Source organism: Nerophis ophidion, linkage group LG26 (assembly GCF_033978795.1).
Source record: "Nerophis ophidion isolate RoL-2023_Sa linkage group LG26, RoL_Noph_v1.0, whole genome shotgun sequence".
NCBI lineage: Eukaryota > Metazoa > Chordata > Actinopteri > Syngnathiformes > Syngnathidae > Nerophis > Nerophis ophidion.
Genome location: NC_084636.1, coordinates 33258961 through 33276460, shown reverse-complemented (window position 1 = coordinate 33276460; position 17500 = coordinate 33258961). Strand labels below are relative to the sequence as shown.

Sequence of the window (17500 nt, the reverse complement as noted above, 5' to 3'; positions counted from 1 at the left end):
TCATGTTAGCATGTAGCTCAAATAGCTATGCGAGTGTTGCTAACTAAGAACGATGTTAAAATATAATGTTAATATTGGTAGCCTAGCATGATGTTAAAATGTCATGTTAGCCTGTAGCTCACATAGGTATGCTAGTGTTGCTAACCAAGCATGGTGTTAAAATGTCATGTTAGCATGTAGCTCACATAGGTGTGCTAGTGTTGCTAACCAAGCATGATGTTAAAATATAATGTTAGCATGTAGCTCACATAGGTATGCTAGAGTTGCTAATCAAGCATGATATTAAAATATTATGTTAGCATGTAGCTTACAAATCAATGCTAATATTGCTAGCCTCGCACGATGTAAAAATGTCATGTTAGCATGTAGCTCAAATAGCTATGCGAGTGTTGCTAACTAAGCACGATGTTAAAATATAATGTTAATATTGCTAGCCTAGCATGATGTTAAAATGTAATGTTAGCAGGAAACAATAACCCAGCCCAACACCACCTCACCAAGTCTTCAAGTTGGTTCATCAAAAGAAGCTGAATATGAAAAACTATTATTATTGTTTATCATGAATTTATTATTATTATTATTAATTATTATTATTATTAATTGTTAATATAATAGTATTTTTAACAATATATTTTGAGTTAAAAATGTAAACAAGTTTTCATCATTATGATTATTGTTATTATTTGTATTATTATAATTATCATTATTATTTTATTATTATTATTATTGTAATTGTTACTTTTATTATCATAATGTTTTATTATCACCATTAGAATGCTAGTTTTGCTATCCCTGCACAATGTTAAAATGTCATGTTAGCATGTAGCTCACATAGGTATGCTAGTTGCTAACCAAGCATGATGTTAATGTTAGCATATAACTTACATAGCTACTCTAATATTGCTAGCCAAGCATGATTTTAAAATGCAATGTTAGCAGGAAACAAGAACCCAGCCCTACACACCCTTACCAAGTCTTCAAGTTGGTGCATCAAAAGAAGTGGACTTTGAATAACTATTAATATTATCACCATTAAATTATGATTAATTATTAATACAATAATCATTTTTAACAATGTAGGTTTAAGTTAAACATGTTAAAAACATTGTTTCATCATTATGATTATTGTTATTATTTGTATTATTATAATTATCCTTATTATTTATTATTATCATTGTAATTGTTACTTGTATTATCATAATGTTTTATTATCACCATCAATATTTTTGATTTATTATCCATTTATCTTCTGCTTATCTGAAGTGGGGTTGCGGGGGCAGCAGCCTAAGCAGAGAAGTACACCTCCCTAATTGTATTATTATATTATCATTATTTATATTGTTTTATTATAAGCATTATTTAATCATTACTTTTATTAGCAGAATGTTTTATTCTTACATTAATATTTTGGATGTATAATTATTCATATAATAGTTGTATCATAATTTTAATAGAAAAAAATATTTTAATATGAAAACAATATTTGTATATTTAAAAAAATATGTTATAATACAAATATTTTTATTATTTTGACTAGTATTACACACTGATAGTTGTTATTAATAATTGTTATTAATAATGTAATAATTGTAATATTATTATTCTTAAGATTGTTATTGGGGCGGCATAGCTCAGTTGGTAGAGCGGCCGTGCTAGCAACTTGAGGGTTGCAGGTTCGATTCCCGCTTCCGCCATTCTAGTCACTGCCGTTGTGTCCTTGGGCAAGACACTTTACCCCCCTGCTCCCAGTGCCACCCACACTGGTTTAAATGTAACTTAGATATTGGGTTTCACTATGTAAAGCGCTTTGAGTCACTAGAGAAAAGCACTATATAAATATAATTCACTTCACTTATTACACACTAAAAGGGGAAAAGTGTTTTTACTCATCTAAGTAACCGAAATCCTTTTTAAAATGATTAATTCATTTATGATTTTGAATTTATCGAAAGAAGGAAAACCTGGGAATGAAGAACAAATTATTAGATTTACTATTATTATAATAAAAAAATAATACTTTTAACAATACTTTTAATTTATACGTTTTTTTCAAGGTTGCTCAACAGCAATTCAAAGCAGTTTAAAAATGCAAGGCAAATACTTTTTTATTTATGTTTGATCATTATATTCTTATTATGATTATTATTTTACTATTATCATGAATATTTCATGATTATATATTTTTTCATTATTTATTTATCATCTGTATTTTTTAATAATGTTTTATATTCATCATTCGTATTAGTAGTTGTATGTTTACTATCACGCACTGAAAGTGTTTTTATTGGTCTCAGGATCACAAGATTGTGTTACACTATTTTGTCATTGAAGTATTTATTCCCTGAGCTTGAGTACAAACTAATACTTAAATTGTTAGAAAGGACTACGATAGGAAAAGGGGTGGGATTAAATAGGCGCTGCTTATTTGCTACTCTTTTTCGGACATGTCATGAGCAAGAAAAAATATGTGATGCATGTTCCAAATATCAAAGACATGCACCTGGGGATAAGCCCCTCCCACTTCCAAAGACATGCACCTGGGGATAGGTTGATTGGCAACACTAAATGGTCCCTAGTGTGTGAATGTTGTCTGTCTATCTGTGTTGGCCCTGCGATGAGGTGGCGACTTGTCCAGGGTGTACCCTGCCTTCCGTCCGATTGTAGCTGACCCCAAAGGGAATAAGCGGTAAAAAATGGATGGATGGATGGATATTCCGGGCTTCACGGTGGCAGAGGGGTTAGTGCGTCTGCCTCACAATACGAAGTTCCTGCAGTCCTGGGTTCAAATCCAGGCTCGGGATCTTTCTGTGTGGAGTTTGCATGTTCTCCCCGTGAATGCGTGGGTTCCCTCCGGGTACTCCGGCTTCCTCCCACTTCCAAAGACATGCACCTGGGGATAGGTTGATTGGCAACACTAAATTGGCCCTAGTGTGTGAATGTGAGTGTGAATGTTGTCTGTCTATCTGTGTTGGCCCTGCGATGAGGTGGCGACTTGTCCAGGGTGTACCCTGCCTTCCGCCCGATTGTAGCTGAGATAGGCGCCAGCGCCCCCCGCGACCCCGAAAGGGAATAAGCGGTAGAAAATGGATGGATGGATGGATGGATGGATATTCCAAATAAACCAACACCATAACCATAACATAATCATAACATTACATAACATAATCATAACTATAAACATAACATAAACATAACATAATCATAAACATAACATAACACAACGTAACAATTATAAACATAACATAACATAATCATTACATAATCATAAACATAACATAATCATAAGATAACATAACATAACCATAACAATATTATAAACATAACATAATCATAACATAACACAATCATAACATAATCATAAAAAGTAACCATAACATAATCATAACATATCCATAACCATAACCATAACATACTCTTAACATATCCAGAACCATAACATAATCATAACATAACATAACCATAAACATAACCATAAACATAACATAATCAAAACATAACCATAAAGAACAACCATAACATAATCTTAACATAACTCTAACATATCCGTAACCATAACCATAACATACTCTTAACATATCCAGAACCATAACATAAAATAACATAACCATAAACATAACCATAAACATAACATAATCAAAACATAACCATAAAGAGCAACCATAACATAATCATAACATAACCATAAAATAATCAATACATATCCAGAACCATAACATAACATAACAAAACAATAACTTGTGTATCCATAACCATAACATACTCTTAACATATCCAGAACCATAACATAATCATAACGTAACATAACCATAAACATAACATAATCAAAACATAACCATAAAGAACAACCATAACATAATTTTAACATAACCCTAACATATCCATAACCATAACATACTCTTAACATATCCAGAACCATAACATAACCATAAACATAACATAACATAACATAACATAACATAACATAACATAACATAACATAACCATAAACATAACATAATCAAAACATAACCATAAAGAGCAACCATAACATAATCATAACATAACCATAACATATCCATAACCATAAAATAATCATAACATATCCAGAACCATAACATAACATAACAAAACAATAACTTGTGTGTGTGTGTGCAAAAGACGTAGCGTGTGTGTGTGCAAGAGAGAATGTGTAATGTGTGTGTGTGTGTGCAACAGACGTAGCGTGTGTGTGTGCAAGAGAGAATGTGTGTGTGTGTGTGCAAGAGAGAACGTGTGTGTGTGTGTGCAAGAGAAAGAGAGAATGTGTGTGTGTTTGTACGTGTGTGTGCAAGAGAGAAGGTGTTTTTGAGTGTGTGTGTGTGTGTGTGTGTGTGAGTGCGCACGCAAGAGAGAGAAACAGTGTGTGTGTGTGTGTGTGTGTGTGTGTGTGGTCCATGTAGAGTTGTCAGTTATTTTAGGAAAGTGTGTATTTTATCTCCAAGATAAGTTTCTCTCAGGAAGTGCTGAGGAATTTACTGACTACAATTTCAGCCACTTTTTTTTCTAACTGCTCGCTCGCGCCCACCCACCTCTCTCTCTCTCTCTCTCTCTCTCTCTCTCTCTCTCTCTCTCTTATTCTTTTCAAAATCTCTCTTATTCTTTCACTCTCTCTCTCTCTCTCTCTATACCACTCTTTCTCATCCCTCTCTATCATACACAGTCTCTCCCTCTCTTTTAGCCCTCTCGCTCACATGTTCTCTCCCTTTCTCCCTCTCTCTCTCTCTCTCTCCGTCCCTCTCTCTGTGTGTCTGCAGAGTGACTTCCTGTCCAGGCGGAGTCCGCTGCTGCATCCTCTTCCTGACATAAAACTCCACCTTTCCATGGGACAACTCCCCTTTGCTGGCTGGAAAACGTCTTTCTTTCTTTTGTCTTTGGTCTGCCGTTGCCACGACAACAGTACAATTGTGGCTGGGAGCGATGTACCTCGGCCCTACAATACATATCTAGTCCTCCTTTAAGTTATTGTTGCAATACATATCTAGTTTTACTTTATGTTGCTATTGTTAAAGGTAATGAACTGTTAGTGTTCACTGATACGTGCTCTCTTTCTAGAATAAAGGATTTGGAAAGCAATCAACTAAAACTTTCTAATAAACCCGAAAGTCATTAAATTTAAATAATGAATTCACATCCAAACATACATTTCTACATTATACAATGTTTACATATTTTTTTACTCTTCTGTTTATTTATCTTTCATGTCTTTTCTTCATGTTTTTCTAGTTACCTCTTTATTCATCTTTAACTTCACTTGTGTTCTACATATTTAAAATTCATTGTACTGTATTTTTAACAGACTTATCTATTCAATTAGCATTAATCTATTTACTTATGTTGTTTATTTCATAATTATTTGACAACGCACACATTTATCTATTTTCTATTCACTTGTTCATTCACCTCATATCATTTGTTTAAACATAACATAACTATAACCATAACAAAACCATGGCATAACTATAACATAACGTAACATAACCACAACTATAAACATAACTACAAACAAAACCATAACATAACATAACCATATTCACTTGTTCATTCACCTTTAATCATTTGACTTACATCATTTGTGTAAACATAACCATATCATAATTTTGACCGTGATTGCAGTACCATTTCTGGCCACATTATTACATATGGCACCTTTAAATTATTTTATTGGTCTATTTTTCACCTACTTACTCATCATTTTTTTTCTTTGTTTACTTTTACATTTTCCTATTTGCAATTTTTTTTTGCATCTCCTTTGTATATTGTGGACTACATGTACCAAGTTATATGGCCATCTGAAACAGTAGCCTATAGTGTGATCAGCGCGCCTGCAGGAGCAAAGGTTACCGCCTCTGTCCATGGTGCTGAAGACAGAGCCCCATCAGACGGGGGCGGGGCATGTGCTGACGGCGAGACACAGCCGGCAGGTGATTAGATTTCACAGGTGGTACGTGTTCATCTGATCACCTGCTGTCTTTAACAGTAAGCGGCCGGGAGCAGAAGGGGAGAGAACATATGGATGGGACTAAAAAGTCACATTCTATTAGGAGAGAGAGAACTTTTGTTGACGAATATCATTAAAACCTTGTTAAACCGGCACGCTTGGCTCCTGTGCCGTGTCTGTCAGTGGTGTGGTGTTTTGTCATTTCCCTGCCTTCTAATTTTTTATGGCGTCTGTTTTCTTTAGTTAATTAGTCCACGGCGAGGCACACCTGCAACAAATCCCTACCTAGGTGTATTTAAGCTCGTCACCGACAGCCGGGTCCTGCCGGTTATTTTCTCCTGCATGTGCGTGTGCCTGCTTTACTTCGTCAACCCTGGTATGTTGTCTCTCCTTATTCCTGAAATTCCTCACCACTTTGTGTTTGCTTCCTAGCCTCCCTGAGGTAAAGAGGATTTTGTGTTGGACCTTTTGTTGTGCTCAGTGCGCCCTGGCCTTTCCCCTGTTTTTGTTTGTTTATTCATGGTATGCACTTCTGCCCCATCGCCTTTTGTTACACTTTTTGGACTTATTAAACTTCCCCTTTTTCGTAATTCAACCTCTGCATCCTGGCGTCACATCCTTGACCAATTCCTAACAATTGGGACCGCTAAGAAGCGACTTCCATAGTCTCCTCTTTAGTTTTGGGCGTACATTAGGTTGCTAAGCATGCTCTACTTATTTTCTCCAGTATAAACATTGCTAGCCTTGGTTGTAGTTGGTTTTAGTCTCTACTTTCTGGTAGTACTTATTCATTTTCTCTTCAATTATTTATTTCTACTTGAAATGTCTTTGTTCCAATGAGATGTATTCGAGACGATGGATGATTTTACAGCTCTCATATTTCTACACAGACAGGTGGAAGGGAAGTATGAAGAAGAAGAGTGTTGAGGGTAAGATAAGGTAAGATAAGCGAGGAAGGGGAAGGGTGGTCCACTCACTCCTGCAGGGTCTCCACGCCCATTTCCTTGTATTGCAGCTCCTGTCTCACCTGCGCCAACTCCTGCTTCAGTCTGGAGAGCTGCAGGTGGAGACAAGGACATGACTGTGTCAGCGTGTGTGTGTGTGCGTCAGCGTGTGTGTGTGTCAGCGTGTGTGTATGTGCGTGCCAGGCACACAATGGTCCCCTCTCTCCTCAAACTGCCGAGTCAGCGCAACGTGCACGCAGGAATGCGGTGTTTACTCGGAGATGCGCGGACGAGCTGACAAAAATTTGTCTTTTGCTCAAAATAATCCGATCAATCAGAAAAGTCACAATACCCGGTCAAGGTTAACAAATGGTAAAAAAAGAAAAAGAAAAAAAGGAACACGGGTTCGATTCCACAAGTGACAGAGGGAGGCTGGAGAAAACAACCGCGGCTGATGAGTACTAACCGGTATCACTATGACTAACCATTACTAACTACTGCCAACTAGTACTCCATCCATCAATTTTCTACCGCTTATTCCCTTTTGGGGTCGCTGGCGCCTATCTCAGCTACAATCGGGCGGAAGGCGGTGTACACCCTGGACAAGTCGCCACCTCATCGCAGCCAACTAGTACTCGTATTGTTGAACTAAAATCTGCATCTAAAAGTCAAGCCACAAAGAATATCAGGGTTTTGTCTTTTAAGATTGCTTTACTTTGTTTTGATCAAAACAGTTTAATCAATCAGAGAAGCCACAAAGTCTGGTCAAGGTGAAGAAATGGTAACAGGTTTGATTCCACAAGTGACTGAGAGAGAGGCTGGAGGATGACGAAAACAACCAGCGCTAACTAGTGCCAAATAGTACTATTATCTAGTGCTACTCACAGCTAACCATTACTAATCAATGCTAACCAGTATTAACTAGTGCTAACCAATACCAACCATTGTTGACCCACACTAACCAGTACTAACAAATGAAAATCTGTACTAACTAGTACTAGTATTGACAGGTTTGATTCCACAAGTGACAGAGAGAGGCTGGAGGATGAACAACCAGCGCTAATCAGTACTAATGACTAACCCACGCTAAGTAATACTAACAAGTGCTAACTAGCACTAGTATTGTCAAACTAATGTCAGCATCTAAAAGTCAAGTCACAAAGAAAATAAGTGATTTTTTTTTTTAATATTTGTTTAATTCGATCAAAATAATCCATTCAATCAGAAAAGTCACTAAGTCTGGTCAAGGTTAACAAATGTGAAATCTAACCCGTGCTCCTTTTTACCAAGTGACTGACGGAGGATGGAGAAAACAACCAGTGCTGACTAGAACCAAATTGTGCTAACTAGTATTATCTAGTACTACTCAGAATTAACCAGTACTAATATGATATACCTATATATGTACTGATACTAATACCAACTATCACTAACCCACACTAACAGGTGTTAATCAGTACTAACTAGTGTCAACAAGTACTAGTATTGTCAAACTATCGTCCGCGTCTAAAAGTCAAGCCAAAAAGAAAACCAGGTTTTTTTTTAAAAAGATTGTTTTACTTTGTTTTGGAACAACATTTTATTTGATCAAAAAAATGTAATCAATCAGAAAATTCACAAAGTCTGGTCAAGGTTAACAAATGGTAACAGGTTTGATTCCATAAGTGACTGAGAGAGAGGCTGGAGGATGACGAAAACAACCAGCGCTAACTAGTGCCAAATAGTACTATTATCTAGTGCTACTCACATCTAACCATTACTAATCAATGCTAACCAGTATTGACTAGTGCGAACCAATACCAACCATTGTTAACCCACACTAACCAGTACTAACAAATGAAAATCTGTACTAACTAGTACTAGTATTGGCAGGTTTGATTCCACAAGTGACAGAGAGAGGCCGGAGAATGAACAACCAGCGCTAATCAGTACTAATGACTAACCCACGCTAACTAATACTAACCAGTGCTAACTAGCACTAGTATTGTCAAACTAACGTCAGCATCTAAAAGTCAAGTCACAAAGAAAATAAGAGATTTTTTTTTTAAATATTTGTTTAATTCGATCAAAATAATCCATTCAATCAGAAAAGTCACTAAGTCTGGTCAAGGTTAACAAATGTGAAATCTAACCCGTGCTCCTTTTTACCAATGACTGACGGAGGATGGAGGAAACAACCAGTGCTGACTAGTACCAAATTGTGCTAACTAGTATTTTCTAGTACTACTCAGAGCTAACCAGTACTAATATGATATACCTATATATGTACTAACTATATATGTACTGATACTAATACCAACTATCACTAACCCACACTAACTAGTGTTGACAAGTACTAGTATTGTCAAACTATCGTCCGCGTCTAAAAGTCAAGCCAAAAAGAAAACCAGGGTTTTTTTAAAAAAAAGATTGTTTTACTTTGTTTTGGAACAAAATTGTATTTGCTCAAAAAAATGTAATCAATCAGAAAATTCACAAAGTCTGGTCAAGGTTAACAAATGGTAACAGGTTGGATTCCACAAGTGACTGAGAGAGAGGCTGGAGGATGACGAAAACAACCAGCGCTAACTAGTGCCAAATAGTACTAACTAATATCTAGTACTACTCACATCTAACCATTACTAATCAATGCTAACCAGTATTAACTAGTGCTAACCAATACCAACCATTGTTGACCCACACTAACCAGTACTAACAAATGAAAATCTGTACTAACTAGTACTAGTATTGGCAGGTTTGATTCCACAAGTGACAGAGAGAGACCGGAGAATGAACAACCAGCGCTAATCAGTACTAATGACTAACCCACGCTAACTAATACTAACCAGTGCTAACTAGCACTAGTATTGTCAAACTAACGTCAGCATCTAAAAGACAAGTCACAAAGAAAATAAGTGATTTTTAAAAAAAATATTTGTTTAATTCGATCAAAATAATCCATTCAATCAGAAAAGTCACTAAGTCTGGTCAAGGTTAACAAATGTGAAATCTAACCCGTGCTCCTTTTTACCAAGTGACTGACGGAGGATGGAGGAAACAACCAGTGCTGACTAGTACCAAATTGTGCTAACTAGTATTATCTAGTACTACTCAGAGCTAACCAGTACTAATACGATATACCTATATATGTACTGATACTAATACCAACTATCACTAACCCACACTAACTAGTGTTAACAAGTACTAGTATTGTCAAACTATCGTCCGCGTCTAAAAGTCAAGCCAAAAAGAAAACCAGGGTTTTTTTTTAAAAAAAGATTGTTTTACTTTGTTTTGGAACAAAATCTTATTTGATCAAAAAAAAGTAATCAATCAGAAAATTCACAAAGTCTGGTCAAGGTTAACAAATGGTAACAGGTTTGATTCCACAAGTGACTGAGAGAGAGGCTGGAGGATGACGAAAACAACCAGCGCTAACTAGTGCCAAATAGTACTAACTAATATCTAGTACTACTCACATCTAACCATTACTAATCAATGCTAACCAGTATTAACTAGTGCTAACCAATACCAACCATTGTTGACCCACACTAACCAGTACTAACACATGAAAATCTGTACTAACTAGTACTAGTATTGGCAGGTTTTATTCCACAAGTGACAGAGAGAGGCCGGAGGATGAACAACCAGCGCTAATCAGTACTAATGACTAACCCACGCTAACTAATACTAACCAGTGCTAACTAGCACTAGTATTGTCAAACTAACGTCAGCACAAAGAAAATAAGTGATTTTTTAAAAATATTTGTTTAATTCGATCAAAATAATCCATTCAATCAGAAAAGTCACTAAGTCTGGTCAAGGTTAACAAATGTGAAATCTAACCCGTGCTCCTTTTTACCAAGTGACTGAGGGAGGATGGAGGATGGAGAAAACCAGTGCTGACTAGTACCAAATTGTGCTAACTAGTATTATCTAGTACTACTCAGAGCTAACCAGTACTAATACGATATACCTAAATATGTACTAACTATATATGTACTGATACTAATACCAACTATCACTAACCCACACTAACAGGTGTTAATCAGTACTAACTAGTGTCAACAAGTACTAGTATTGTCAAACTATCGTCTGTGTCTAAAAGTCAAGCCAAAAAGAAAACCAGGGTTTTTTTTTTAAAAGATAGCGTGCTAACCCACGCTAAATAATACTAACCAGTGCTAACTAGCACTAGTATTGTCAAACTAACGTCAGCATCTAAAAGTCAAGTCGCAAAGAAAATCAAAGATTTTTTTTTTTTCAGATTGGTTTAACTTTAATATCGATCACAATAATCCAATCAATCAGAAAAGTCACTAAGTCTGGTCAAGGTTAACAAATGTGGAATCAAACCTGTGCTCCTTTTCACCAAGTAACTGAGGGAGGCTGGAGGCTGGAGAAAACAACCAATGCTGACTAGTACCAAATAGTGCCAACTAGTATTGTCTAGTGCTACTCAAAGCTAATCAGTACTAATCAGTGGTAACCAGCATTAACTAGTGCTAACCAATACAACTATTGTTAACCCACACTAACTGGTACTGAGCGGATCTAATCGGCACTAACTAGTAATAACTAGCACTAATATTGTCAAACTAAAGCTTTTAAATTCAATAAAAACAATCCAATCAATCAGAAAAGAGGATGGAGAAAAAAACATTGCTGACTAGTACCAAATAGTGCTAACTAGTATTATCTAGTACTACTCAGCGCTAACCAGTACTAACAAGTAGCAATCAGTGCTAACCAGCACTAACAAGTAGTAATCATTGCTAACTAGCACTAACCAGTGACAGCAGTACTAACTAGTGCTGACTTGTGTTAACCATTTATACCAAGTGCTAACCAATACTAACTATTCCTAAGCAGTGTTTACTAGTACTAACTAGTACAAACACATGATAACAATATTAACTAGTACTAACCAGGGCTAACTGGAACTAGTATTGTCAAACTAACATCAGCGTCTTAAAGTCAAGTCACTAATTTTTAAAAATTGTTTAACCAGCGCTGCTCATCCATCCATCCATCCATTTTCTACCGCTTATTCCCTTTCGGGGGCGCGGGGGGCGCTGGCGCCTATCTCAGCTACAATCGGGCGGAAGGCGGGGTACACCCTGGACAAGTCGCCACTTCATCGCTGCTCAGTGCTAACTAATACTACAGAGTGCTAACCAGTAATAAATAGTGTCAAACAGTGTTTACTAGTACTAAAAATTATTAAAACATGACTGTACAAATAACTTGTACTAACCAGGGCAAACTAGTACTAGTTTTGTCAAACTAACATCAGCGTCTTAAAATTAAGTCACAGATTGTTTAACCAGTGCTGCTCAGTGATAACTAATACAAAGTAGTGCCAACCAGTACTAACAAGTGACTGTACTATTAACTGGTACTAAGCAAGGCTAACTAGTACTAGTATTGTCACACTAAAACCTGCGTCTTAAAGTCAAGTCACAGATTTTTAAAGCTTGTTTAACCAGTGCTGCTCAGTGCCAACTAATACAAAAGGAGTGCCAACCAGTAATAAATAGTGTCAAACAGTGTTTACTAGTACTAAAAATATTAAAACATGACTGTACAAATAACTTGTACTAACCAGGGCAAACTGGTACTAGTTTTGTCAAACTAACATCAGCGTCTTAAAATTAAGTCACAGATTGTTTAACCAGTGCTGCTCAGTGTTAACTAATACAAAGTAGTGCCAACCAGTACTAACTAGAACTAACAAGTGACTGTACTGTTAACTGGTACTAATCAGGGCTAACTAGTACTAGTATTGTCACACTAAAATCTGCGTCTTAAAGTCAATTCACAGATTTTTAAAGCTTGTTTAACCAGTGCTGCTCAGTGCCAACTAATACAAAAGGAGTGCTAACGAGTACTAACCAGTGTTGAATTGTGTTTAATAGTACTAACTAGTGACAGTACTATTAACTGGTACTAAAAAGGAGTGCTAACCAGTACTAACTAGTGTTAAATGGTGTTTAATAATACTATCTAGTGACAGTACTATTAACTGGTACTAACCAGGGCTAACTAGTACTACAAACCCTGTTTCCATATGAGTTGGGAAATTGTTTAGATGTAAATATAAACGGAATGCAATGATTTGCAAATAATTTTCAACCCATATTCAGTTGAATATGCTACAAAGACAACATATTTGATGTTTAAACTTATAAACATTTTTTTTGTGTGTGCAAATAATCATTAACTTTAGAATTTGATGCCAGCAACACGTGACAAAGAAGTTGGGAAAGGTGGCAACACATACGGATAAAGTTGAGGAATGCTCATCAAACACTTATTTAGAACATCCCACAGGTGTGCAGGCTAATTGGGAACAGGTGGGTGCCATGATTGGGTATGAAAACAGCTTTCCGAAAAATCCTCAGTCTTTCACAAGAAAGGATGGGGCGAGGTACACCCCTTTGTCCACAACTGCGTGAGCAAATAGTCAAACAGTTTAAGAACAACGTTTTTCAAAGTGCAATTTAGGGATTTCAACATCTACGGTCCATAATATCATCAAAAGGTTCAGAGAAGCTGGAGAAATCACTCCAACTGGAAACCAACATTGAATGACCGTGACCTTCGATCCCTCAGACGGCACTGTATCAAAAATCGACATCAATCTCTAAAGGATATCTCCGCATGGGCTCAGGAACACTTCAGAAAACCACTGTCACTAAATACAGTTCGTCGCTACATCTGTAAGTGCAAGTTAAAGCTCTACTATGCAAAGTGAAAGCCATTTATCAACAACATCCAGAAACGCCGCCGGCTTCTCTGGGCCCGAGATCATCTAAGATGGACTGATGCAAAGTGGAAAAGTGTTCTGTGGTCTGACGAGTCCACATTTCAAATTGTTTTTGGAAATATTCGACATCGTGACATCTGGACCAAAGGGGAAGCGAACCATCCAGACTGTTATCGGCGCAAAGTTGAAAAGCCAGCATGTGTGATGGTATGGGGGTGCATTAGTGCCCAAGACATGGGTAACTTACACATCTGTGAAGGCACCATTAATGCTGAAAGGTCCATACAGGTTTTGGAACAACATATGCTGCCATCTAAGCCAGTGGTCCCCAACCTTTTTGTAGCTGCGAACCGGTCAACGTTTGATAATTTGTCCCGCGGCCCGGCAAGGGGGTTGTGGGGGTTCTTTTTTTTTCTTTGTCATGAAAAAGGGAGGTTTTTGTCATGAAAAGGTTTTTTTGGGTCGGTGCACTGATTGTAAGTGTATCTTGTGTTTTTTATGTTGATTCAATAAAAAATAAATAAATATCCATCCATCCATTTTCTACCGCTTATTCCCTTTTGGGGTCGCGGGGGGCGCTGGCGCCTATCTCAGCTACAATCGGGCGGAAGGCGGGGTACACCCTGGACAAGTCGCCACCTCATCGCAGGGCCAACACAGATAGACAGACAACATTCACACTCACATTCACACACTAGGGCCAATTTAGTGTTGCCAATCAACCTATCCCCAGGTGCATGTCTTTGGAAGTGGGAGGAAGCCGGAGTACCCGGAGGGAACCCACGCAGTCACGGGGAGAACATGCAAACTCCACACAGAAAGATCCCGAGCCTGGATTTGAACCCAGGACTGCAGAACCTTCGTATTGTGAGGCAGACGCACTAACCCCTCTGCCACCGTGAAGCCCATAAATAAATAAATAAATAAATAAAACTCAGTAGTCCCCAACCACCGGGCCGCAGAAGAATTTGTTATTATTATTATTATTTATTTACTTTTTATTTTATTTATTTTTTTTATTTATTTATTTATATATTTATAAATAAAAAAATAAAATACAAAAATAAAAATAATAATAATAATAACAAATTCTTCTGCGGCCCAGTGGTTGGGGACTACTGATCTAAGGGCCGTCTTTTTCATGGACGCCCCTGCTTATTTCAGCAAGACAATGCCAAGCCACATTTGGCTTCGTAAAAAAAAAGAGTGCAGGTACTTTCCTGGCCCGCCTGCAGTCCAGACCTGTCTCCCATCGAAAATGTGTGGCGCATTATGAAGTGTAAGGAGACCCCGGACTGTTGAACGACTGAAGCTCTACATAAAACAAGAATGGGAAAGAATTCCACTTTCAAAGCATCAACAATTAGTTTCCTCAGTTTCCAAACGTTTATTGAGTGTTGTTAAAAGAAAAGGTGATGTAACACAGTGGTGAACATGCCCTTTCCCAACTACTTTGTCACGTGTTGCAGCCATGAAATTCTAAGTTAATTATTATTTCCCCCAAAAATAAAGTTTATGAGTTTGAACATCAAATATCTTGTCTTTGTAGTGCAATCAATTGAGTATGGGTTGAAAACATTGCAAATTATTGTATTCCGTTTATATTTACATCTAACACAATTTCTCAACTCATATGGAAACGGGGTTTGTATACATATATATACATATATATATATATAATACATATACATACATATATATATATATACTGTATATATATATATATATATATTTATGATATATATATATAAAGAAATATACATAACTATATAATTGTATTACTTATTTGTAAATTAAAATGTGTATTTTAAAGTTATGACATACACTAAAAGTGCTAGGAATAAAATGTGTTACGTGAGGGACGCATAGTGATGCGCGTGAAGTGTCACCTCGGGATGCTACAGGACGAGGAGCAGGCAGGATTGAAGGTAGGAGGTTGTTTGATATAAAATATAACAGAAGAACACTTGTACAAAGGGGTAAAATAAAGGTGTGCCAATGCACGGATAGCGAAATGCTAATAGTTAGCAAGGGTAGAGTTCAGCGCGGAAGCTAAGCTAAAACTTAGCAGAGCACATAAAAAAGAGAGAAATACTCACGCAACTGTTGCATGGAGCAAACAAAACGTCCGGACAGAACTCAGGTAGTAGGCGGGCTTAAAATACAAAACGATAATCACAAACAGGTGTGCCTCAGGAGCCCATGCAGGAGGAGCAATTAGGTCGCCATGGTGACAAATACTAACAAGCAAGTGCTCAAAACAAAAGGATCGTTAGAGTCCAGAAATAATAAGAACACAAAATCTAAACAACAAACGACCCGTGTAGCGGATCGCAACAAAAATGAGCTCAGAAAGTAAAATATAGCAGCAAACTATGGAAAGTCCAAAACCAAAACAAGAGGTGTCCACCAATCAGGCGCGAGCAGATAAGCGAGACATTATGCAAATGAGCAACCATCTGATTGGCCAGAAGGAGGCAGCCTTATTCTGGATGGCACCGGTCCTACCGAGCCAATAAGACACGGGCCGGCAATCACGAGTGCCATGAAGCGCTCCACTGTCCCACGCCCTCAGGAAATGTCAGACGTCGGGAGGGTTCTCGGAAGACGCGGCACGGAAGCCCGTTTCCGTTTAGCGAGCTGGTCCGCCGGGTTCACTGCAGTTCACACTCGGTGCCAGGCAAAATTCGATGGCTAAATTCGCCGTGTCCCAAATGTCGCCGTGAGTAACTGTGGCTGTAGGCAACCTCCTGGCGTGGTCCACAAGGTGGCAGTAGCTGTATCGGCAGTTACTGTTAGTTTTTTGAAAATGATGAATGGATTTGGAATCAGGATGAATATGAATTGTGATTCGGATATGAATGTTTTTTTTTTTTGTGCAGCCATAATTGTTAGTTTGTTCGTTTCCCCTCCCACTTTCTCATGCAGTCCACACCATTAGTTATTTTTCTGTCACAACCAGGAAACATTTGCCTGACTCAAATTTTAGAGCATCCTGTAACTCGGGAGTAATTACTAGTAAAAGGGTTGTTAGTAGTTAATACATTTTTATAAACTTCTACTGGTTGTATTTGAATCAATTTTTTCCCACACCCCTACTGTTTACAAATCAGCCTTTCATTGGCTTCTATTAAAAGAAAAAAGTACTGTAAAACCTTACTATATAGCAAGACGCTCTCTTGACCAACCCCATTTCAGGCAATCTCCTCAATGATTGGTCAAAAGGCACTCACGTGACTACAGAGCGCCATGTTTGCTACCAAGTTTGAGCTGATGCTATAAATAGATAGATAGCACTTTATTGATTCCTTCAGGAGAGTTCCTATGTGTTTGTTGCGTTTCCTCATTTGTTTTTCCATGTGTAAAAGTTCCCTGCTTTACCGGCACAGCTCGGTTGGTAGAGTGGCCGTGTCAGCAACTTGAGGGTTGCAGGTTCGATTCCCGCTTGTGCCATCCTAGTTACTGCCGTTGTGTCCTTGGGCAAGACACTTCACCCACCTGCTCCCAGTGCCACCCACACTGGTTTAAATGGAACTTAGATATTGGGTGTCACTATGTAAAGCGCTTTGAGTCACTTGAGAAAAGCGCTATATAAATAAAATTCACTTCACTTCACTTCACTCCTTAGTATTAGTTAGCACTGAGCAGCACTGGTTAAGCAAGCTTTAAAAGTCCGTGACTTGACTTTAAGACGCTGACGTTAGTTTGACAATAATACAAACCCCGTTTCCATATGAGTTGGGAGATTGTGTTAGATGTAAATATAAACAGAATACAATGATTTGCAAATCCTTTTCAACTCATATTCGATTGAATGCACTACAAAGACAAGATATTTGATGTTCAAACTCA

At 37.5% G+C, this 17500-nt stretch overlaps 1 protein-coding gene across 10 annotated transcripts in view; it reads right to left on the bottom strand.

The window, feature by feature from the left end:
* wwc3 (WWC family member 3) overlaps window positions 1-17500 on the bottom strand; it is a 119697-nt gene that overhangs the window by 63270 nt on the left and 38927 nt on the right. For all 10 annotated transcript variants that reach the window (XM_061887756.1, XM_061887750.1, XM_061887751.1 and 7 more), the window contains one exon: window positions 6934-7013. In XM_061887756.1, the coding sequence (XP_061743740.1) occupies window positions 6934-7013 (80 nt within the window). The remainder of the gene's footprint in view (window positions 1-6933; window positions 7014-17500) is intronic.